Source organism: Poecilia reticulata, linkage group LG13 (genome assembly GCF_000633615.1).
Source record: "Poecilia reticulata strain Guanapo linkage group LG13, Guppy_female_1.0+MT, whole genome shotgun sequence".
NCBI classification, from domain to species: Eukaryota; Metazoa; Chordata; class Actinopteri; order Cyprinodontiformes; family Poeciliidae; genus Poecilia; species Poecilia reticulata.
This window is the reverse complement of record NC_024343.1, coordinates 12092674-12116890: the sequence shown is the minus strand read 5'-3', so window position 1 is coordinate 12116890 and position 24217 is coordinate 12092674. Positions and strand designations below refer to the sequence as shown.

General features: G+C 39.8%; 1 protein-coding gene across 2 annotated transcripts in view; it reads left to right on the top strand.

Annotated features, from left to right (window-relative positions):
• pde2a (phosphodiesterase 2A) overlaps nucleotides 1-24217 on the top strand; it is a 199049-nt gene that overhangs the window by 151777 nt on the left and 23055 nt on the right. For both annotated transcript variants that reach the window (XM_008425456.2, XM_008425457.2), the window contains exons 3-12: nucleotides 12923-13012; nucleotides 13302-13390; nucleotides 15830-15939; nucleotides 16603-16658; nucleotides 16847-16906; nucleotides 17981-18137; nucleotides 18735-18787; nucleotides 22652-22726; nucleotides 23329-23370; nucleotides 24086-24154. In XM_008425456.2, coding sequence (XP_008423678.1) covers nucleotides 12923-13012; nucleotides 13302-13390; nucleotides 15830-15939; nucleotides 16603-16658; nucleotides 16847-16906; nucleotides 17981-18137; nucleotides 18735-18787; nucleotides 22652-22726; nucleotides 23329-23370; nucleotides 24086-24154 — 801 coding nt within the window. The remainder of the gene's footprint in view (nucleotides 1-12922; nucleotides 13013-13301; nucleotides 13391-15829; nucleotides 15940-16602; nucleotides 16659-16846; nucleotides 16907-17980; nucleotides 18138-18734; nucleotides 18788-22651; nucleotides 22727-23328; nucleotides 23371-24085; nucleotides 24155-24217) is intronic.

The following is a 24217-nucleotide window of genomic DNA, read 5'->3' as shown; positions in this document are numbered from 1 at the left end:
AGGTGACAAAGACAGCGGACGCATGGGTGGAGGTGGAAATTGTGAATAGTCAGAATATGCATACGATTACAGGCTGCGGAGTGACAGAGTATCTGAAGCAGATGTAGATGAGAGAGAAGAAAAAAATGAAAAAGAAGGTGAGGATAAAGGATGGCGGTCATTAATGTGGGTTCCCTGTCAGACTTCGTGTGAGTGGCAAAAGAACTAATGGTTTTTGCTCATCCTCTCCCATCAACGGCCCCTTTTTTCTCCTCACTGTTGCTGCATAGAGAGAAAGTAGATGAGCTGAGGTGTCATTATCTCCAACAAAAGGTGCCACTGTATCCCACACACCACATGTGCTGCATGTGCATTTTTTTTTCTTTTCAGTCGACCATGATATTTAAATGTCCCTGATTGGCAGTTGTTGACATTTGGGAAGAGCCCATCCCTCAATTAGAGCCGATGACAATCAGAGCCCTTCAACTTATTCAAGGTTGTTCGCATTTCAGCTGCATGGTCACCGAGTCTGCGTCAGAACACAAAGCCAAGGCTGAGATAACTTTTCAGTGTGGACTGCTTTATGAAAATACGGGAGGCTAAAGAAGCTACTTTTTGGGGGGGACATTAAGGTGTTAAAAAGCCTAAAAAAAGTGAATTTCACAAGGAGATATTGTCACGAGTTTGGCCAGAGCTGTCACCGTGATCATCAGTGTAACTGTGGGAATGACACCCGATGTGGAACATTAGCAGTGCTTCAGTAACCACAGACAACTAAACCTCAAGGGGCGATGACAGAGAGAGCCTCATGCGGCAAGGAAAGGATGCTGATGCTGCTCAGTCGCCCGAAACAAAAGGAGACATGAGACACAGAGCAGAGGGAACTCATTCATTTTCTCATCCAGAAACATCTGCACATCCAACAGACTGACAGCGCTCCTATTAATTTCACTTCGAGCAAAGCGATTAGCATTTTAAACCGGCCTAAATCTGAGAAGTTAAAACAGCAATTCAGCAGTGCATATCGTTTTGGGCTCTTTTAACAATTAATTTGGCACTAGTGGCCCTTACTGAGAGTTAGCAGATGGGGAGAGGGCAGAGAGAGAAGGGGGGAAGACATGCAGCAAAAGTTTCAAGGTTGGGAATCGAAGCCAAGACAGCTGTGTCTGATTGAACTTCAGACAGTGAGAAAAAAAAGCTGATGGTAGTTTAGTAATTAGCCTTTTTATCTGTCATGTGGTTATGCCACCGACAGATATTGTAACTCGTTTTCTGGTTGTGACTGTGAGTAGTTTCAATTGGAAAATCGCTTTTCTAACATATAGTTGACTGACAGCAACAAGTAGAAGGGGAGTGATAAGCTATGCTATGGAAAAAAAAGGAATTGTACCTAGCATTTGGTTAAAAATGTCAACGTTGAGCAGGTTTTCAGGACAGTGAGAAAGCTGCATTCCCAGCGACTTAGGTGCATATGACTAAATCATAATCATGAAAACTAACACAAATAGTTGACAAGTTTCCTCACCTTTGGAAAAAAGCTTTGAATCTTTTCTTTTTTTACAGCTGATTTGATTTATACAATTTTACCACAGCATAAATAAATAATCCTGTCCAGAACGTCTTTATTGTTGGCATCACAAGGAGAAGAACTATATTTTGTCTTTAATGACACACAGTCCGTGCTGATGTGTCAACTTACAAACCCGTAGCGTGGTTTTTGTTTGTTTTTTTCACACTTTTGTTCTTCTTCATTTCTCTTTCTTCTTTAATTAAAATGAAATACTGATGAGATGTGATGAGACCAGCTGTCTGATGTCGTCTCGGGAGAAGCTAAAGCCGCCTCAGACTGACTTAGGGGAGAATTGGCAGACATTTATAACGGGCAGAATATCACTGTCAGGTTTTAAAGCATCTGGGTGTGCTCCATGTAAGTCATGTTGGACACTTTTCTTAGATGAGCTCATATAAAATTTTGCCACGGGGTTTAATTATGACTTGACATCCTCCCAGAGCGGGATAAGAATGTGTTTCACTGTAAATCTGTGTTACATCGCGGCACACAGGGAACAGATCGGGCTCCCCAGCCTTGTCTGTAATACCGCTGCTGCCGTCTCCTCTGAGCAGTGTGTGAATTTCATCAGTGAGCAGTTTTCCGTCTTCATGGAATTGACTTACCTTGTTTCGTCTGTCGGGTGCTTGCCTGTCTTCTTGTTCTTTCAAGTCTGAACTCCTGTTCCTTACTCTTTCTGCCAATCATTCGCTTCCCATGAGCCATTCATGGGAAATATTTATAAATTATGGTCTGCTGGCTTGTCTCAGTTTAATAAATTCAGGCAATGTTTAATATACACTTGTCATCAGCATGCCAATCGTCTTCATAAGAATAGGTCAACACTTTCGTTGTTGCTCTTTGCTTCTTTCTCTGCTTGTATTGACATTTAAAAGAAAAAGAAATTAAACATATCTTTATAGAGTTCATTCTTAGGTTGCTTTACTTTGCTCTTTAGCAGAAACTTCCTTGATGATATTTCGATGGCTCCTGTGCTTTTTGTTCAAAGTGGAGGAACTTATCCATGTCTGAGGAACCTCCCACACATACAAACACACACAGACATTTGAACCTATTGGACGGATCTCCCAGCAGGGAAATAAGTATTTCGGCTCTTACTCAAATGTAAAATGTGTTTGTCAACATGTCAAAGAGAAGCTCGAACATTGGATTTAGCGATGTGAAGGAAAAAAATGACGTTGAGGAGCAGAAAAATGTTCACAAACTGACTCAAACGTTTATTGTTATTTTAAATTGCAACAGTATGACTTAAAAAAAAAAAAAAAACTTCTTCAGGTTTTAGAACTTCAACATAAACAGCTGCAAGTGAACTGTGAAAAATTAACTCTTTGATTCTGCAGACAAAGATTGCAGAATCTTTGTCTGCAAGATTCATTCTGACATTGAGACATGCAGAAAGAACTCATTGTTCCAGGCTGAAATGATTATGCAGAATGCCCTGCATCTTTACAGAAAGACTGAAGAACCTGCTTGCCACTTTCTATGAGAGGCAAGCAGTTCAACGGATGATGGAGGTGCAGAAACCTTCCCTATTTTAAAAAATAAAAAAAATCCCACAGGTTGTGATGAAATGTCAAACTAATATAACACCTATATCACAGCCACAGTGTGACAGGATGCCTGGCAAATCAGCAAGAGAAAACCGAGGCCATGCATGGAGTTCATTCAGTTCTAGACCTAAGATTTCTAGATAAGTTGCCTTTGATTAGTAGTTAGTGGAACATTGATCAACATATTTGGAGTTTGGCAAAATGTAATGTTTATAGCTTGTTTCAGATGACTGTATGACGATTTTATGATGAAACGCACTCTGACCTGCCTTACTGCTGAAATGTGATATACAAAATAAAGCTTGACTTGACAAATGGTAAATCTACAGAATTTACACAGGGCTTATTTTAGTCACACTGACCACTCGAAGCACTTTACTCTATACCCACATCCAGCCAATACTCACTAACAGCTAAACATTCATACTCAGATTCGCAGATTAGTAGGCAACCTAATAGCTTGTAATTCCTAAGTTTCAAACTGATTTTTGCAGCTCTGTATTTCAGGATTGATGCCGAGCTTTTTATTCATTCCGTTGCTGAACAGTCTATATATAGTAACAAATGTGTCTTCGTAGATATTATCAGAGCATTTTTACACATCCGAACATTGTGCTGCATCTTCCTATTGTGTCAGAACTAGATTAGTTTTTGGCTTCAAAATGTTTTGTCCGTGTTCCTAGACCTGACCGCGACGACGTTATACAAGACTTTAAAAGCAGAAACTAAAACGCGTCTGAGGCAGCATAGCCTCTAAATGTTTGTAGAAGACAATTTTAGCCTTAGTGACTCGTGGCTGAACAGATAATTGTACATGCGTGCTTATCAGAAGCTCCTCTTCATGGCCTGGCTGTATTCTACAGTGCATGTGTCTCCAGTATGTTAGTGATGCTACTGGAGACCCAGCTCTGTTGGAATAACAACCAGGACCCAATGCAACAACACAACCCCTCGACCAGCCAGTCTGTGAAGGTAAGTGAATGTATGACTCTTTCCGTGCTTTTTTTAAGAATAGACAAACTCATTTAGTCTCTGCAGTTCGACTGACAACTGAGGGAAAATCACTCTGCATCAATAATTCACGAGATGTAAAGAGTTCAATAGTTTGCCTCCAATCGAATTAAGCATCAGCAGATAAACATGCAGAAGATGAAGTAAGCATGCAAATGATTTGTTGTAAAGTACAGAGGGGCTCGTCACAACAAATAAATAGTTGATTTTAAATAAATCTCTGTAGGCACGGGGCGTTGGACGCCTTTAATCATCTGCAAGTGGAATGCCATTACCCACTATCCCCTTGGTGCTTCATCAAGGTCGAGCCCATTGAAATGCAGATTGGTTTGCGGTGTTGGATGGCTCTGTGAACAATGCAGCAGATAAGAAATATTGGAGTTACCCTAAAGGCTCCAATTAACTCCTTAAACTAATCCTCTCTGACAGCTCGTTACCTCCAATAGGTTAATATCTAATGTGACCAATTTGGAATATTAGTGTTAAGTTAACTATCGGATCTAATCTGACTCTCAAACACCCTTCACACCTCTAGTACATCCATGACTGTAATCCAGCTCTTAATGTCCCCCATATGGTGTCAGTGTCGTTGAAATCCTTGATCCAGAATGATTTTGGATTTATTCTGCCATAAATAAATGAATTATACTCATTATCAGTTTGACTTTGACTCAGTCATTCTCGGGCTTATCAGTCATCCTAACTATGACTACATTCGAGGGGGAAAAAAAATAAATCTCTCTCCAGCATAATACTGTAAGTTTGGGGATATATTTTCTGGGATAATTTATGTTCAGTTAGATAAGATTTAGTTCTGTGTGAAATTAACATCAAAGGTGTTGGACGTCCATTAAAAAGCAATTACTTTTCTTGTAGCTCTCGCTTGGTTTAATAGCTGAACTGGGAGAAGGGTCAGTGGTTAGAAGATAATTATGAAATATAATACACTGAATATGACACTGAAGGTGACAAAGTAGAGACATGTTGAATACTTCAAGCTGAATAGAGCATCTTTAATAGAGGGATCTACAAAAAGTGGTTCATTTGCATAATAATTTTAGTTTTGAAGCATTTCCTTAAGCAAGGTTGAGAACATCAGTCTCAGAAGGACACTTTCTGCTAAATGTGCTAATGTTGGTGAAACAACTCTACCGTTACCGTTTATCTGCCGTCATGCTAACTGGACTGGGAATTCTCAAAGAAGAGGATCCTTCTTTGCGGATCCTCCCTCATCTGCAAAGAAGGTGGATGAGGGAGGACTGTGATTGGCAGGGTTAAGTTCCTGCCTCCTGCCTCTGATTGGCTTTTTCTAGTTGGAACTGGGAGAACACAGAAGAGTTCATTTTATTCACAGATTATCTATCTTACCCCATATCGTCATGACAAAGTGCAGTTTCAACAAATATTTAAAATAACTTTTTTTTTAATAAAAATTGCAAACTGCAGGTTTAATCAGCCCATTGATTAAACCTGCAGTAATTGGTACCAAATTACCAATTACCAAATTGGTAATTGCCAAATTACCAAAAACCCCAACAGTCAATGTTTGACAGTCATTATTCTGTTCCAACTGATTCCACATGCGACCCATTTATTTATTAAAGATGCATGACAATCCCAGTTCACTTTATTGTGCTTTCCTTGGTTGTTTGAGAGTTCTCTGTGTGACTGTGTCCAAAGTCTTAAATCCTCTGGAGTTTCCTTTTTATAATAGAGAAGCTGATGTAAATATAATTATATTGTACAATCTAGAAATGAGACACAGCTGCAAGCTTGGGATTTTTTCCAGGCGGTGGTAAAATAACTCAATTTACTCATATTTGAAGTATAGTGTACATCTAATACAAGGAAAATTAGATTTTCCCTAATACCCTGTCTGCAAAATTTGTTTTATTTTCTCATCAGAAAAAAATATAGGAAAAGCAGTTGGGAATCAGGCATTTACTATTACCTGCTAATTTAAAAAAAGGCTGCATCTGTCTCACTACACCAGTCCAGTCTATTTTCTTTGTTTATTAAATATATTTCTATGAGTATTTTCTTGCGTTTCAAATTATACATATGCAATAATGCACTGGCTGGTCCCTCAGGGCTTAATCCCATGAACACTTCTGCTGTTTCTGTACTCGTTTACTGAGTCCCTCGGGGAACAGATACAGACACCAAGAACTATGCACTGTTTGTGCAATGACAGCTACAGATGGTTAAAATCATTTTGTTATCAGCTGGAAAAACCACAGCTCATAAAATGTGTGCAATCTTGGATCTATCTCCAAACCAAATGAATCCTATAGAATTTACACACCAAAAAAAAGCATCAGCTCTTAAATCCAGGACAGTAAACTGGAATAAACTCAGAAAGAATGTGCAAAAATTATCTGGCCTAGTTCTGCGCAGTAAGAAATTATCTTGCCATTCCACAGAGCTGATTTGGCTTTATCCTGCTGGCTACGGCCTTGTCCGCGTAGACTTAATTAAACTTTTCCGTGAGAAGTCCTCCCGGAGTTTTTGCTGCAAACGTCTGGCTGCCTCTCCATTAACTCAGATTTATGGCTGCTGTAGTTCAGAGAAGCGATGGAGTGAAGAGGGGAGAATATTGTTGCCCCCTGTTTTCCTTCCTTACTCACATTTATTAGCAGGTTGGTCCGGCGCACCAGCCAGGGCCTCTGTAATCTAATTTCTATACAAGTTTAGCTGTAGGCTCTCTCAGCTGTCCCACAGCTTCAGTGAAATTCTTGTAGCTAAAGTGGATCCCTGAAGAGCAAAGACAGTATACCTGTTGCAGAGGAGGCATGAAGGCTTTAGACACTGCATATATATTAGGCCACCTTTGAGAAAGCTTGCAAGAAAGAAGGGATGTAGAAGAGAAGAATGTGCTTCTCTCTGTTTAGTGATTTTTAACTGGAATGTTTTTTTTTTCCTTTTCTTTCAAAGATTCTTTGGATCAGAGTGGTGTTTAAAATGTCAGATTTCAGTATTTAATGCGAGGTGAACCAGCCAAGGCTTGAGTATTTGAAACAGGGAAATGTGTGCATGCAGAATGAAAGTGATAAGGCTGAGAACAATCTGCGTTTGGCCATGTCGATCACAGGTCCCCTTCAAAATGTCAGGGAGCTGCAAGTGACTCGGCAAGCTGCCGATAAAGACGGCTGTAAAGGTTCGCGCTGATGAAAGCAGCCGGAACAGCAGAGGGGAACCTGCGGATCGACGCAGCAACGAAGAGTTCAGGGATGAGTTTTTTACATTTGGAAAATTAGAGAGATGTGAAGGGAAGATGAGAAGACGTGTAAAAGAAAAGGACAAGTCACAGTGTGACTCAGCGTGGCATTTGCTGAAATCTAACATTCAGATTGTTTTATAAGCAGAGGCTGGAGGACAGTACAATCTGCCAAAGCAGTGCAATAAATGAATGGTGACACGAAATGTATCTGTGGTGTCAACATTGTCATTTATTCGTAAAATAAAGCAAAACAAAACTTGCGTTTTGATATTTGCAATGTCTTTTCCGTCTTAAACTATTATCGATAGATGTCTCCATTAATAGTGACAGTTTGATTTATTTGTTTTTCACAAATAAATATAAGAAAAGTGTTACTTATAGCTGGACCTAAACCTTGTTTGTACTCAGACTCTTTTCTCTAACAATCCTAAATAAAACCCAGGGTAGTTGACTTTAGTCACATACTTAATAGAGTCCATTCATGTTTAAATTAAACTCAGTATAAATAAAACTATTCTGTGAAAGCCTTAGAGGTTTGTTGGAAGAAATCAGAGAACAAACAGCATCACGAGGAAGCAGGAACACAGCAGACAGACAAGGACTAAAGTTGAAATGATTGAAGGTTGGGTTATGAAACAATTTTTCAAGTTTTGAACATGTAATATATTTATTTATTTCAAACAGACAAAAGAAAAACAAGAAAAAATAAACAAATTGTCAAGCCCATTGACATTCAATTTTAGATTATTCATTCGAAAAGGAACAGTTAGAAGATGCAAGATCTTATGATTTCCTCATAACCTACAAACATTTAAATCTCCCCACACCAGATGAACTCTCAAATGACAGTAATGACAGTGAAAGTGAAAATGTCAAGAGTATGGCAAACATGCTACCAAAACATGGACTTTTACTAGAACTGAGAGGAGAAGAAGAACATAAATCAGACAATCATGTAGTAGGTCCATGGTAACTCTGGAGGAGGCACAGAGATGTTTGTTTACAGTATAATTATTTTCCAAATCAGGATTTTACAGAAAAGTGGCAGGGGAAAAAAAGAGACGCATCTCATTTGGAGTTTGCCGTAAACTATGTTGGGGACTGTGCAAAAAAGTGGAAGAAGATCCTTTGGTTAGATTAACTTTTTAGCCTACTTAAAATCTATTGTACACAATAAAAAACCCACACAGCGCATTACTCTAAGCACACTCTCTTCACAGCAGTGGCAGCATCATGCTTTTCAAAACTGAGCTAAATACAGTGCAAGTCTGGAAGAAAACCTGAAACCTGATTCAGGTTTAAAGCATTACCTTGTGTTTTAGAATAAGAAAATTGATGATCACATCTACTCTCCGTCCAATCTGATAGAACCTTGCTGTTTTTGCCTTGTTGTTTTTGTACTCAGTATTAACTCAGAGAGTCTGAATACAAATTCACACCACACAGTTTTACTACAAGAAAAAAACAAACATTTAAAAATGCATTCATCAATTTTCTTTCATTTAACAACTGTGCACTGGTTTGTGTTCATCTTTCACATAAAATAAATTGAGGCTTGTAGCTATAACATGACAAAATATTTAAAAAGACTGAATTCAGTGTCATCTATTTTGCCTTAAAATGTTCCTTTTAATTTAAGCAAAATGTGTAGGCATTAGGGAATAGAGACAAAGAAATAAACTGTCATGTTTGGTGCTTGATTGTTTGTGTGTGTGTGCATGCGTGTGTAGGTGTGTGGGGGGGTGCATGTGTGTGTGTGTGTGTGTGTGTGTGTGTGTGTGTGTGTGTGTGTGTGTGTGTGTGTGTGTGTGTGTGTGTGCGTGCGGGGGTGAGTGGGTGTGTCCATGTGTGTGTGAGTGTAGGAGAGAGGATGTGCAGTGAGGGATGGAGAGGCAGGTAAATTAATGTAACAGATGGTTTGAGGTACATGGCAAGAAATTATTGGGAAAGGTCATAGGACGGCGTTTGACATTTACAGAGGCACACATTTTATTGCAAGCAACATACATCCACAAACAGTGACGCACAAAGGATGGCTTACATCCTCTGTTCTCTGTGAGGACTGAGCTGCAAAACAGGGAGGACTTATGTGTTCTGCTGGCATAATCTCCTAACAGTCCAACAATATTTACAGGAATTTGTCTAAGCATCTTGAGATCCGTAACTTAAAATGCAACACACTCGCTCGCGCACACATACCTTGGTTCTGTCAGACGTCCTCCCACTCGTACGGATGCTCACACATGGGCTGGCATGGCTCCAACTTCATTACAACGTGCTGATTGAGTGATCAAAGCTAATCGCATTTAATCATATCTAATCATATGTAATGACCAGCATCGAGTGCGCAGCCATGACAACACTCTCCAGTTTTCTCCTTTTTTTTTCTTCCTTCTTCACATTTGACATTTTCAAAACCATCTCAGCTATCTAAGAAGCCCCATCTTTTTATCCCCTTCTTCAACACCCAACTTCTTCTCTTCCACATTTTACCCTCAGTCCAAAGAAAAATATGACTGAACACAGATGGAGGAGAAACAGCAGAGACACTAAAAAAAGGGGAGGAAAATTACAAAAAACAGAGGTGACAGATGGACACCCTCATTAAATGCATGAATCCTGGAAGCAGGCGCATGAACACTTTGAGGTATTCACAGTTAAGGCAGCCGAATAGCTTTTTCTTTTCAATTTAGATTCAGAACACAGTTTTCAGTGCTGCAGGACGTTAAAGTCTTCAATTTTCCTCTCGTTGTTTTTCCTGTGCTTTGATCAGACGTTGAGGTCCCACTGAGATGTTTCTTCAGACAGTGGTAACAAGAAATCATAATGCTTTATGAGAACACTAAGAGGTTGGGATTTAAGTAGACCACACAGGGCATAAAAAGTGTATGCTGTGAAATGTCATAAGGGAAGCACATTTGCAAGGCTCATGTCTTTTCTATTTTATAGAGTGGAGATGTTTACATAGTTCTGCATGTAGCAGATATTTTTTCTGTCAGGCCTCCACATTTACTGAAACATCTGATAATGAGATTTGAAAAAAAAAAATCCTTGGAATAGTCAAAACTTTTTTTAGCAGTAGTGTTTCACACTGAAAATGTGAAACATCTAAGACATTCAAGTGCTTTTGTTCATTGGATTTAAAATCAGCCTGCTTTTTGTTTTGTACTAATTTACTGGTGCTACAATTGATTTCATCCCACTGAAATCAGGCAAATGTTTACTGATCTTCATTTGCATAGTAGCTATTACAATTAAATAGCTATCCATTGTAAATTTGCTCATAACTTTCATCAGAGTAGTGCATAGAAAGCTTTCAAATAATTTTAACTCTGTCAAGCAATGCTAAATGTATCTTTTTTATTATGCTCCGAGTTCTTTCAAATCTCTATTAGGAGTGTCAATAAATTTAGACGGGGCTGTATAACCTAGATTTGTTTTTCCTGCAGTGACAAGAACAGAGTTTTAGGGAAAAGCAAACTACTCTGTATGGTTAACAGCATCGCTAAATTGACATATTCATAAGATAGTTAAAAAGCCGTTGGATCACCCATCCTTTAAATATTTTTGACATTGAAATTGACTCTGGAAGTCTTTCCCCCTGGCCAACAGATTAGTGTGCGCAGTCAAGAAAGTGGCCAAGGCTTGAGCTACTCTTTTATGCTCTCATTTCTTTATTCTTCATACATTTCTCTCAAGTCTGCTCAGTCAGAGCAGGTATAAACAGTCTGGCTTTTGTGCACAGAGCTGGCAAGCAAAGACTGCAAATTAGCATAGCAGCAGCTCCAGAGGTTCCTGTTTGTGTCAGAAACTATAAAGAGCTGTAAGTCACAGGCTTCAGATGTCAATGGGCAATGATTTTTGTAGCAAATCTAAACTGCGGGTAAAGAATAAACAAGGGCAGGGGGGAAGATGTGAAAATGTTTTTGCATTTGCTGACAAGATGAAATTTCACACAGAGCATCAGTGGCTGCTCTTGAATCAGTGGCATCCTGGAAATGTGCCTCCATTTATATGCCTCTATATATTTTGTGGTGCATTCGTCCATAATGGATAGACAGCTAAGACTGAGGTCAGTTGACCCTGAAATATCCCTTTAATTTAGCACTGAATCAAAAGTCGCAAAGCCAGCTTTGAAATCATTATCCGTATATGTTGCACAATATGATTTCTGTGGTTACATTACACAGACAAATAAGCCATAGAAAACTTTTTGCGAACCCAACTAAGAGATACTCTTTTATTTGCATCTTGTGACGCATCGCCCTGGACGGAAAGTCGTATCACTCAAATCAAAAGCTAGAACCACATGGCAAATCTGCAGGTGGATGAGCATTTAAAAGGATGCTGTTTGTGCAGAGGTTGAACGCCACCAAATGAAACATACCCCTAAGTTTCCCTTCCAGAGTAATTTTATTAGCTGAATATATTATAGAGTATGTGCAAGTCTCAGGTAATGCAGTGTAAGAGATTATGAGGTGTCTGTATGTTTTCATTCTTGCAATTAATGTTGTATTACCCTAAGTAATAAAAATGCAGTTAGGGGACACGTTATATTGGCTTGGAACAAACAGGGAACAATTAGGTGTCTTCTGCAAAGCTTTTTATTTTGTCCATACTGGCTTTTGTTTATTCAAGGAAAGGGGCAAAAGGTTAAAAGTATTCAAAAGTTTAACCCTCAAGCCATAACATCATGATTCTCTACATAAATGGTGATGAGTATATGCACATAAGCTCCATAAGAGCTGTTATTTTAGAGATATTATATTCTGCAAAGTTTTTCTGCTTCCTGTCTTCAATGCAAATGAGTGAAATTAATGACAAAGGCCTTTGCAGAGCTGAATGACTGATGTCAGACTTCAGCCATTTGACTCTGATGTGTTGAAGCAGGGATGCATTTACAAGTTGCAGGTTACAAAATAACCACTTGTTATTTAGTTAACCTGTCATTGGCCCTAATGGTTTGCCTGATTAATGTCCAAAGTGTCCAGTTCAGTGAAATTCAGTTCCCTTAGTTTCTTCGAGCTCCAATTGTCAGATTTTATTTACTTTGACACATGTTGACCTTAGGATTTGTGAAGGTATAAGGTTTTTGGCGTGGAAATTAGCATAATCAGTCAAATCCTAAGCACAGCCATTCTAATTAGGATCAACATATTTTCATACACTCAGGTGCAAGTTAAGTGCTTCTGTGAGAGCCGCCCATTACTTCCCATGCACTTTAACTCCGTGAGTCAGCTACCTACCAAACTCTGCAAATGAATTTTCAAGTGCTTTGTTTTCACAGATCCAAATCGAAACAAAGCGCCGAGTGCGGTGAAGAGCAAAGCTAATTCTGCTGTCTGAGTTCACTTTATGTTCCAAGTGCGACACTTGTGTTGCCAACTACAGAGCAGGATGCATTTAGAAAAATGACTTAGAAGGTCTTTGAAGCCTTGCGAAGTCATTACGAATAAATAGTTCTGACTGTGTAAACCTTGTACCTACAAAGAAAACACAAAATGGCAGCCAAGGTCCCTGCTTTTTTTTTTTTTTTTGTCATAAACAAACAGCCAAGCACACATGAGGGAATTTGTTTGTCTTCCTCTCCAGGATGCCTTGCTGCGGCTGGCAGCAGTTGTTGATGTACGCTCGCTCCGAGTGGCCCTGCGAGACAGCGTTCAGGAGCTGCTCCCCAGCACGGTATTTGCTCTCTCTTCCTCTCACACGTCTGCACATACATAATTTACGTTTGCAAATGAACACAATTGAAATTTTCTCAATTTATTACCTGGGAAAAAGGAAAAGCCTCACGTTACTATTCGGAATGATGGAGCCTGTTGTGTCTGTCTCGACATCGCTGCGGGGAGCATATAGGCCAAAACCCTTCTGCAAATGCATGAGGCTCGTCGCTCATTATGTCAATTACAATCTGATTAATGTTTCAAACGAGGGTGCGCGTGTGTCCCCGTGTTTGATTTTTGTATTCCAGGAGTGCGTGTGCGTCTTCGTGCTGGAGGGAGACTCCAGGCTGCTGTGTGACGACCCGCCGTACGAAGTGCTACAGGAAGGGAAGATCAGGTGTGTACCGTTTGTGCCTGCGCACGCTGAGCTGCAGATGTTTTTCAGTGCTGGGGGCTGATTTGCTACGGCGCCGCCGTCCAGGGCGGTGACAAAACAAACGCCGAGGAGGGCGGAAGTGACAACGCTGTTTTGTCTACCTGAAAAGCAGGTGGCACTTGAATTAAATCAGCAATCATCAGCACACAGATGGAGATGTCACCAAGAAAGATCCCATCGTCTGGAAGCACAAGGATATTCTCTGCCTCTGGTGTCTCATTGTTACCGTCTCTTGCTGTTTCTCTTTATTTCATCTCTTCTTTTCTTTTTTTTCCATCTTGTCGAACATCTTTGTCTCTCTGACACCCCAATCCTCTTTTGTGATCTACTGGCCCATTTCAGCATTCTACGTCGCTGCCCAACTCACATAGCTTGCCATGTTTTTCTCTTTCAAAGCGCTGAGCCGCATGTGGCTTGGTCTCTCTTTCACCTTCAGTCCCTCTCCCTGTGGAAGCGTTGCAGACCTAATCGCCCAGATAGCTGTACGCCTCTGTCCCTTAGCGAGACATGGCAATCCTCTTCTCTCCTAAGTGCTCTCTCTGAAGCTTTGCACATATGCTGCTGTGACTGCTGCCCAGGGGCTGGCAAAAATCAGCACTACATTATTGATGAATGTGTCTGTTTGTCAAACAAGAGGCCAGTTTCTAACGCCTTACTGGCACACTGACATGGGATCCCATGCAAACATGCAAAGACAGAAGCTCAGGCTTCAACTTTACAGTGTCACACATGCACATCCTCGCCAACACTCATCTGTCATCGCTGCATGGATTGACGGATTGTAGATATTCGAAGGGCTACAGGACCCTTTTAACTTTTCTCTTTTTAAATTCACTTGCTTATATAAGCCTGTTATCAAGACCTTGGCAATACACGTCCCCATCTACCTACACTGAGAGAACCCATCTGATAGGTGGAAGGCCATCTGGTGTGAGCCTGATTCGAAACCACTTTCTAATAGACCAGACCTTGACACACACACACAGGCACACACACTTAATGCACAAACATTTTCAGCTGAAAGTACTCCAGAGATTGTTTTTTTCTTTGAAACTTTTTTGGTCATGTGCAAGTAAACCGAAGTTCCACAGTCAAAGAAAGCTTTTTTTTTTTTTAAATGCGGCAGATGGAAAACGTCTACAGGCCTCAGTCAAATGAGACTTTTTCTGCATTTAATGCATTTAACTTGGACATAGGTTTGAAAGAAAGCAGCTCTCCACCAGTTCAGCACATCACCAAAAAGAAAACCTGATACAAAGTGAATGATAGAAGGGAACCTTTCAGAACAACAACCATCAGTGCAGCAATCTACATATTGGGCACCACGCATGTATTCAATAGTATCCAGACTATTAAAAAATGATGGTGGCAGCATTGTGCTGTGGGGATGTTTTTCAGCTGTAGGAACTAGAAAACTAGTCAGGATAGATGGAAAGATGAATGCTGTTTTAATTCATAACCAGAGCCTTTGTTCCTCTTCAATACATGTTCTTCATAAGTTACATGCCATTATTTTATTCAGTCTCTGCCGTCATCTACACTTAAAATGTGCACCAGGTTTAAATCCCCAAACTCATAGAAAACACCCAACTTTTATGTAAAGGCACTACTATACTTAGTAACTGTATTCTTCTCAGTGCTGCTGGCTGCTTTTTGAACTTTGCTGGGCCTGTTTGCATCGGCTCCAGGGCTGTGCTGCAGAGCTGCTTTGAACAAATACATTACACAAAGGTCAAATGTATTTGCCACAATAGAATATTTTCTGATTGGAGTGCACTGTTCCTCAGTGAGCTGAAATAAATGGACACTTTGAAATCAATGCATCATGCTGAGATTTCCTGCAGTGGTTTAGGGTGCGGGGGGTGTTCAGACTCTACGGGCATGTAATGGAGTGACTGCTGCCTTATGTGTGTGCGTGCATGTGTGTATGTGTGATTCTGTCAGAGGGCTTAGCCTATTATTATGTGCTGCACATAAATGTTGGATTTACCTGTGTGTTCTTCAGTGATGCTATTTAGATTTCTTATGCTTTTTCTCCAATTCTGAAGGAGTTTGTTTTGTTCATCCGAGAAATTTAAAATGTTCGCCTCATGTTCTGAATATGATGCACCTGGTTACACATCATCCCTGCTCTCCCCATGAAAACATACAATATCCTCTCACAATGGATAATGGCTCTATTCACCGGTGTTTTGACGAGTGTGAATTAACAAAACACATCTGTTTTATTAATGCCGGTGATTGTTTTTCCATCTGTAATGAATTTCTTCCAGGGAGACCTCTTCTTGAGTTTCTTTTGTCTCTGCTGTGTCTGACAAAAACGAAATTAATTTAGACCAATTTCATGCGTGTTATTGCATTGCCGCAACCTGACTCAGACCCTTTCTGTGTCTGTCGTAGGAGTGCTGTGGAGCAGCAGAAGCGATGCGAGTGTGCCGGTTTCCCTCCGTCTGAACTGCCAGAGAAATACAGGCTCTTCCTCGCTGCACCGTTACCGGCACACAGGAGAGGTTCGGCTGAATGTTTTATGTAGGGTCCAGGCAGGGAAGAAAATGTGTAATTACGGGTCCTTCTCTGCGAGCAGAGAGCGCAGAAATATAAAAACAACAAAAGGGAGGAGATGGAGAGAGAAGTAGTTAACAAGAGAAGATAATTACACTGCGAGAGGTATGCAGCTGGGTGAGCAACAAAATTATACAAAGGACCCTAACAGAAGCAATAAAAGGTTGTGTTGAGAGGAAAAAAATAAAAGTGAGATGAGTATGAACAGACTCTTTTCTGCTCGCCAAATGATAGAATTCGGAGAACAACCTGAGGAATGTCTGGACAAAGAAAAAATACATATGCAAAGTCGCTTTGTGCTGCGGGAATAAATGCATACCAATGAACGTGTAGTAATTATGCAGGAAAGAGTTTGTGTGCTTGCTTGTTTTATTGTCTGGAGCAACAAGTGGCATCTCATTGTTGCAGCTCAAATGAAAGGAATAAGCAGTCTCACTCAAGGACATCGGCTGTGTACTTTATATGGGTTTTTTTCTATTTCCTGTTTTCTTTGTTCGTCTTTAGCATAAAACACAGAAAAAGAACAAATATGATTAACATCTACAGTCATGAAAATTAATTAGATCCAGTTATTTTAAGCTTTATTTTACTTCTACCTCATTGTCTTTCAGCTCTTGTAGTCCCCATCTTGGATCAGGATCACACCAAGGTCCTAGCCGTCTTACTGGTGAGGGAAAAAAAATAAAAATATCAAATGCTGCAGATTCAGCCTCTTCTTTGTGGAAAAGCAGATTGTTGGGAGCTGAATTAAGTTAACATGCACACCTAAAATGAATTCTGAGACATCACAGATCGCACCAATGCCTTGTGCTGCTCAGATCTCACTGGTTGTGCGTTTGTCTCTGTGTGCTACAGGTGGGATGTGGCCCGCTATCAGATCAAGACGAACTGCATCTGAATGTGCTGGGAAAACACGTAAGATCCCCTTTTCTCTGTGTTTCGTGATCAAACATGAAATGAAAGGGGGAAAAAAACCTGGCAACATGAGCTGCGGCATGTTGCTGGAGGTGTTTTACTCAATAAGGTTTGACAAAAGTAGGCTTTGCAGAACAGTGCAACACAAGTGAAGAATATAGCATGCCAGCTCTCAAAGTGTTATATTTTTACCTGTGGTTCATTCAAAAAAAAAAAAAATTACTTCCTTCAGGTGGAGCCAGTCTGTTGTTAATTTGTTTGTAAGCTTAGACTCACGGTGATACTGATAAACGTAATCCCTTTTCTTTTTCATCTTTCAGCTAAAAACCTTTGTGTTTTAGATAGAAATTCAAAGCTATTTAGAGCTGCTCACATTTCATCCACATTGACAAATAAAATTAAATCAGTCTGAAATTGCAACCCCGGATTTCCTTTCCTTTCTGGAAGAGTGGCCCAGAAGTTGTACTTCATCACAGATTAACACTTTGACAGGTCTGATCTTTAAAAGATTGTTAATTTAACACAGTATTAGTTTAGAGGCATACACACCTATGCCACCAATTTATTCCAGTTTTTATTTTACTTTTTACATTTTGATTCTGAATAATTTCTTTATTGTTCAGTTAAAAGTTGCAGGATTAATGTTAAATTAGATGTAGCAAAAATAAATTGAAATTCCTAAGTTGGTATAATTTGAACTTAGAAGAAGTGGTTGATTTTGCAGCTATGCCTCATTGATGCCCCCAATACAACTGTGTTTATGAATAAACTTTAACATGAAGAAACTTCCTGCAGAATCAGACTTGGCCATCTGCTACAGCCGACTTGAACTTGAAAGGGCAGAAAGCAGACACAGCAAAAGAAAAATTGAAGTTCTGGTCCAGGAGTATTTTTTTACAGGCAGAAACAAACAACAAAGCCTGTGGAGTCAGTGGCAGCAGTAGCTCAGTGACTGTCTTTATCTGGGATAGAAACATAATGAAACAGAAGCACAGAGAGCTCAAAGTTAAATATCTATTTTAGTTGACTTTGCTGCTTGTCTTTGTTTGTGTTTGCTGCTTTATGGCCCTGCAGGCCTCGGTGGCATGTGTTCGCATCCAGGCTGTGCAGGCGTCCTATCAGAGGCCTCTTCTGAGCCCGTCTCCACTGCAGTCCCACAATGCTCTGCTGCACCTCAATGTCTCAGAGCAGGACTACTGCGAGCTAGATCGCAACATTCTGCAGCTCTGTGGTACGCTCGCAGCACTCACACACATACACGCTCATCAAAGCACAAAAACTGTCCCTGCTATACTATACAGAAACACGGCAGTCATGCAGTCACAGACCGAGTGCACTCTTAGAGTTGGACCCAGTGGCTTGGAGGCTGTCGATTTAGATTCATAGTCTGAAAGCAGAATGCTTTTCCAAAACATTGTTTAAATTCTCATGCATAATGGAGGTGGACTACCTCCTGCTGTTCCTGCACACATACATAAACTTTGTTTACTCTCCAGTAATTGTCAATAAATATGAGTTGCCTTTTTTCTCCCCAGCTTCCCCCTGCCTTTGCTTCACTTTTCCGGCTCTCTCTTCTGCAGTCCAGGCAGCTCTCCATCTCTTGTCTTGTCTTTGTTATTAGTCCCCCTGTTAACCGGCTCCTTTCACCCTTCCCTGACCTCGCTGTCTGAGTGCACCTCTCTCTGGATTTCTCTCTGTCCCTTCGCATACATGATCTGAATTCCCTCTCTTTCCTGATGTCGCTTCGCCCTTGCTCCTCCGTGTTTTTTTTCACTCTTGTCACTTTCTCTCTCCCTCTCTCTCTTTTTGTTTCCTTGTCCTCTTTTAGGTGAGCTCTATGACCTTGATGCCGCTTCTCTTCAGCTCAAAGTCATCAATTATGTAAGTAGCTGAGATCACTCATACCCCTTCCTCCCCCTCCCACCATCACACACACAGATGCACAGTAAATGCAAAACATCTCCACTGGTGACTTCTACCTCCCTTTCTGTTGCAAAATCTTTGTCACACCATTACTTCATCAATCTCCCCACAGAGCAGCCCCTCCACCCGCTTCACATATTTATATATACAGAGTCAGATAGACTCTGTAAAAAGAGAGGCGAGAAACAAAGTGTAGATCAAATGCAGTGGAGAAGAAGCTGTGCCGTAGCGGCGAGGGAGGAACAGCATCATCAGAAATACAATTCAAATGTATGGAGTTATTCACAGACGGGGAAATGTAAGAGAAACTGGGATAAAACCAGAGACAGGAGGGCGATTTGAAGGTGAACCTGCACAAATCCTCAGTACATTCCAGCACAAGATTGCTTCATGACTATATAGAGAGAAGGTTGTTCTTTGTGTCTGTGTATTGTCCTGTACGGATGTCCAGAAAGCTGCTCTGTTGGGAAAACTTACTTTATACAATTTAGAGCTTTTAAAGGTACAAGGTAGCTTGGTTACTAAGAGTGTTTGACAGCTTCCTGCACTTTTATTGATGCCCCCAATACAACTGTTTTTTTTAATCTTATCAGTTAATCTTTTATTGCAGCTGAATAAACAAATGAACAAGATAAATAATACCACTTATTTTCTTATTTGTGTTACTACTAATAATATTTATAAAAATAAATGTATTTGTAACTGCATTTTTGGTGTTGATCAGTGTGCAAATAAAACTTTGAATGATTTAAATATGATGGTACGCCTGTCCCTCTCCAAACTAGGTAAAGAAAATATGCAGTTTAAATGAGGCAGAGCTTTATCGATCTGGTGCTGAGTCACAAAATGGTGGCGAGGAAAAAGGCTACTTGCCTAAATGTGCTCGCGTCTACAGTCAGAGCAGTTAGTAAGATGCTTAAAAACACCTGAGACTGAGACAGAACAGGGTCAGTGAGGATCCAGGTTCATCTTGCCACCACAAAAAATGAAGAGGGAAGCAAAAAAAGTAGAAAAATCTCCAAAGACCGCTGCAAGAGAACTGCAGCATACCTTTTAGTGTGACATTATGCTGCTCTTGCACTAAAAGGTCATTTTTATATTAACGCTCTTTAGAGTTCTTTATAGGTTGTATGAATATTTTCTGTTCGTTTGGGTGAACTTTATTTGTAAATCAAACAGTAAAAAAGGTCCTGTCTGTACCTGGATTAGAAAGCAGCCAGTGAGGATCTGTGGGAGAAATGGGATTAGACTGGTTTCTGTCAGACCCGCTGTTGCGTATTTGGATCAGCTGGAGAGATATTTTTGCATCCTAATAAATATGAATTACAGCAGGTTAGCCTTTAAAGTAGCAAAAACAAAACCCTTCCTTCTCTTCCTGAAACAGCAGGGCTATAATATAATCATGTGCTGCTGAACTCAGGTAATACCAGCTACTTGTTTTGCATGTGAATTAAATAGGAAATATCGAAATGAAAAATAATGCCTGTGTCACTGATGGCAAACGTGAAACCATTACAAGTGATCCTAACAACTTGTTTCTACTTGTATAGTTTTATTGCCTTATTGGGTTAATTGGGCAACAATGATAATTATTTGTTGAGTATAACCTTCATGAAAAGAAAAAAGAATGACTCACCAGTCCTATGAATACATCATGTATGAGTATCTACAGTATCCTTCTTCCTGGTAATAAATACTCCTCCAGAAAAGTTTGTTTTCTACGTGAATATAGTATGAAGCTGCTTTCATACTATATTCATTGTGGCTACTATATTCATACAGAATAAACTGAAGTTTGCTGCCTAATACAAGCTGTCAGTTGAGAAAATTAATACGCATTGTGTTTTAAGCAATTTAAGTAACATAAGAGGTGATTTATCCACTTAACTGCCAAAGTCAAACACACCTTCCTGCACCTGTGCGTCTTTGGGACCAACTGAGTGTTATCGAACTGCTGTGCAGCGTCGGATCAACCTGCGTGCATTACCTCCCCCACACCCCTCCAACACCTCTAAACTCGTAATTCAGCTTTTTCCTTTGTATAAAGCGATAGATTGCACATTTTAACAGAAAGTGCGCTGCTGTTAGAATGTATTTCATTTAAGTAGTGATTCATTTGGCCTGTTTATTGCTGTAGAAATGAGGAAGGAGAAAAGGGGGAAGCAGGAGATTGTTGTTCCCGAAGAATCATCAGTTTTGTGCTGAAAGCTCTGAGTAGTTCTTATGGGATTAACAGCATTTGTGAAAAATAAATAAATAAAATAGAGGTGGCTGGGGTTTATTGCTGTGTGTGGGCGCAGCGACATGTTGTCTATGGGTGTGCATGTTCCTGCTGAATGTGTACATACATGTGTTCTTCCCAGGGGCTGATGTTTGTGACTTGGGGGTGAGCTTGTTGGCGGTAGAGGCTGTTTATTCCTGCCTTGCTTGTTCTCCATCCAGATATGTGGATTACAGGGAAGAATGGTGGGTGTGGGTGTGGGTGTGTGTGCGTATGTGCGTGCGTGTGTGGTACAGTGTATTTCACTCTATGAATGTGAATAGAGCATTTCTCTTCCCACGTAGCAGTAGGAAATTGGTTGAATTTCGGCAGGTAGAATAAAGGCATCAGAAAGACTGGGGGCATGCATACCATTTCATTTATATGAGAGCTTCATATGCCCTTTCTTTTATTTTTGTCTGAGTTTTGTGTCCTAAATTTAAAGTATTTATTTTACAGAAACTATAGCATATTTTCTTATTTCTATTATTTTGTGTTTAGATTAGATAATCCCTTCTACTCTAGTCTAGTCCTAGTCAAAGCCCATGAGTTAAGGCAAGACTTTTCATACAGTAAATGATAGATGATAGATGGTTTTTCTCTAATCTGACCAAATCTGACCAAATTTGGGCTATTTTCAACAAGAAATGGGCAAACCTATCATTGCAAAGCTGGTAGAGAGACATCTATTTAATTGCACTGGAATTAAAGAGGGCCGAATACAAATGTACACCACACTACTCAACATGAAAAAATAAAAAAGAATTAAAGTTTCAAGGACTATGAACTCTTTTGCAACTAACTGTACACATTGTGTAGTTTCAGTGGGCATGAATCTAACCGCAAAACAACTATAGCTGATAAGCTATAACTGCTCAATATATTGCCTCAAAGAAGCCGGATATTGTCATAATATTTCCTGTGAAGTCCTTGTGCATGACCATGGCAGCATGATCTGCAGTGTCTTTGAAAAATGAGGGAAGGTGGGCAAGTGCAGGTGAGGAAAAGATGCGTAAATAAACTACTAAACTTCAAGATTTATTAGTCATGTTGTTACGAAACAGAATAATCCAGCTAAGACCTTACAGCTGAATGATTCATTAGTCAAGTCAAAAGGTATTACAGCGGCTTATCGAGCAAATGAAAAATAATCCTGTAAATATGGTCAGATACTGGACTGAAAATAATAATAAAAAAAAAAACTGCTTAGTTTTGAGAGACCTTCAAAAAGATTGAAAGAATATAGATCAAAACCTATTTAAAAGATTCTGAGAAAGCCTGACTGCTTGGAAACAAAATAAACAGAAATAAAGGAGAAAGACATTTACATGGGCAATAGGGATTCATTTAATTTTTTTATCTGAATAACATTAAATTACTTCATTGGTGCAGCAAAGCATTAAAGATTACATTAAAATATTGCCAAAGTGGAGATCCAGGTAATTTCATTGCTCTTTGATTTCTAACTAAAATGGCTGGAGTCATCTGGCTGGATCCGGTTTTGTTGTAGTTTGTGATTTTGTGTACGCAGTTTGGACTGATGTGTTTCTCTTCCTGTGCAGCTGCAGCAGCAGACCAAGTCTCAGTGTTGCTGTTTGTTGCTGGTGTCTGAGGACAACCATCAGCTATTCTGCCAGGTGACCACACTCAGACCGTCGAAGCCAAATCTTTATTTACACAGTATGAAAGACACACAACCACTTTTTTTTATTCTAAGTGGCTAACTTTAAGACACACCAAGCTTTCCTTATATTAGGTAATTCTATTATTATCAATCTATTGTCAAATTTTTAACACTCCTTAAATGTGGAGGTTAGAAAAAGTTCTATGTTCTTTGGTAAAGTTTTTATTTAAACTTTATGACTTCAGTCAATGTGTAAGCGATTATGACAATGTCATAATCGCTTACACCTTTTTAGCTTCACCTATAAATTTTCTATGGGACTTAGATCAGAACTTTATGATGGGCACTTCAAAACATCAACTTTGTTGCTCTTGAGTCATTTTGTAACTAACTTGGCAACATGATTAGGGTCATTCGCTCTCAATCACACTGGTTTTCATTATATGTTTTTAAAATGCCACAAGGTAACAATGTTCAAACGTTCAACCTCTTTTCTTCACACACTGAGACATACACAGATAGATTATAGCCATCTACATTTTCTGCTGTGATTTGGAACTAAATTCAAACCTAACATTTAAATAGTTTGTAACCTTTGACCTTTGTTACATTTAGGTGGTTGGAGACAAAGTGCTGGAGGAGGAGATCAGCTTCCCGGTGAGACAGAGAAAGAAAAACACAATGGATTTATTTTCTTGTATTTGTAGATGTGTAATGTTCCCTGTGAGACCATTTGGTAATTAATCAATTGCCTGTTTGTTTGATCATCCATATTTCAAATGTTTCTTCATCAATCATTCCCTTCTGTTATTCACTGGATCCTGTCATCTCCTGCTTTACTGAGCTGAGATTTTCAGGGATGTTTGCTGCTAATAATAACAATAATAATAAGCTTACTTAGAATACAAGTGCTGTAATCCTGCGTGTGTTTTTGACGGACACAAAAGAATAAAGCTTCCACATGCAAAGGCTCCTAATCCTCTGTAGGGGTTTGTAATTAAGAAATTTGTGCAGGAGAAGTAATCGCTTCCTTCGAGTTGCTCCGGGTCTCCTGTCCATGCTGCAGCTGTAGCGTCACTAACAGGCTCTTCATTACAGGGTGAATACATGGTGTGTGTCCCCCAGGTCAAATGATGTGTGAAACCTTTATGATAGCTGGGGTGAAAAGCTATCTGGGCAAAAAAGTCTTTATCTTACAATAAAACGTACAAAAGCCTTCATTTATTATTTGTTTTTGTCCAAAAACAATCTCTAGGGACATTTTCTTCTAATATTTTTTGTCATGATTTTGGTGTGTCCCCCCCCCCCCACACACACACACACCCTTTTCCTTTGGTCGCTTTACCCCTGTCTTTCTCTCTCAACTGTCCAGCTGATGTTTGGACGCTTTGGTCAAGTCGTGGAGAAAAAAAAGTCTATTTCCCTCCAGGACATCAGCGCTGTAAGATTCAATCCGTCTTATCTATTGATCCATCAAACTAGCCTCCTTTCTGCCTGTCTGATG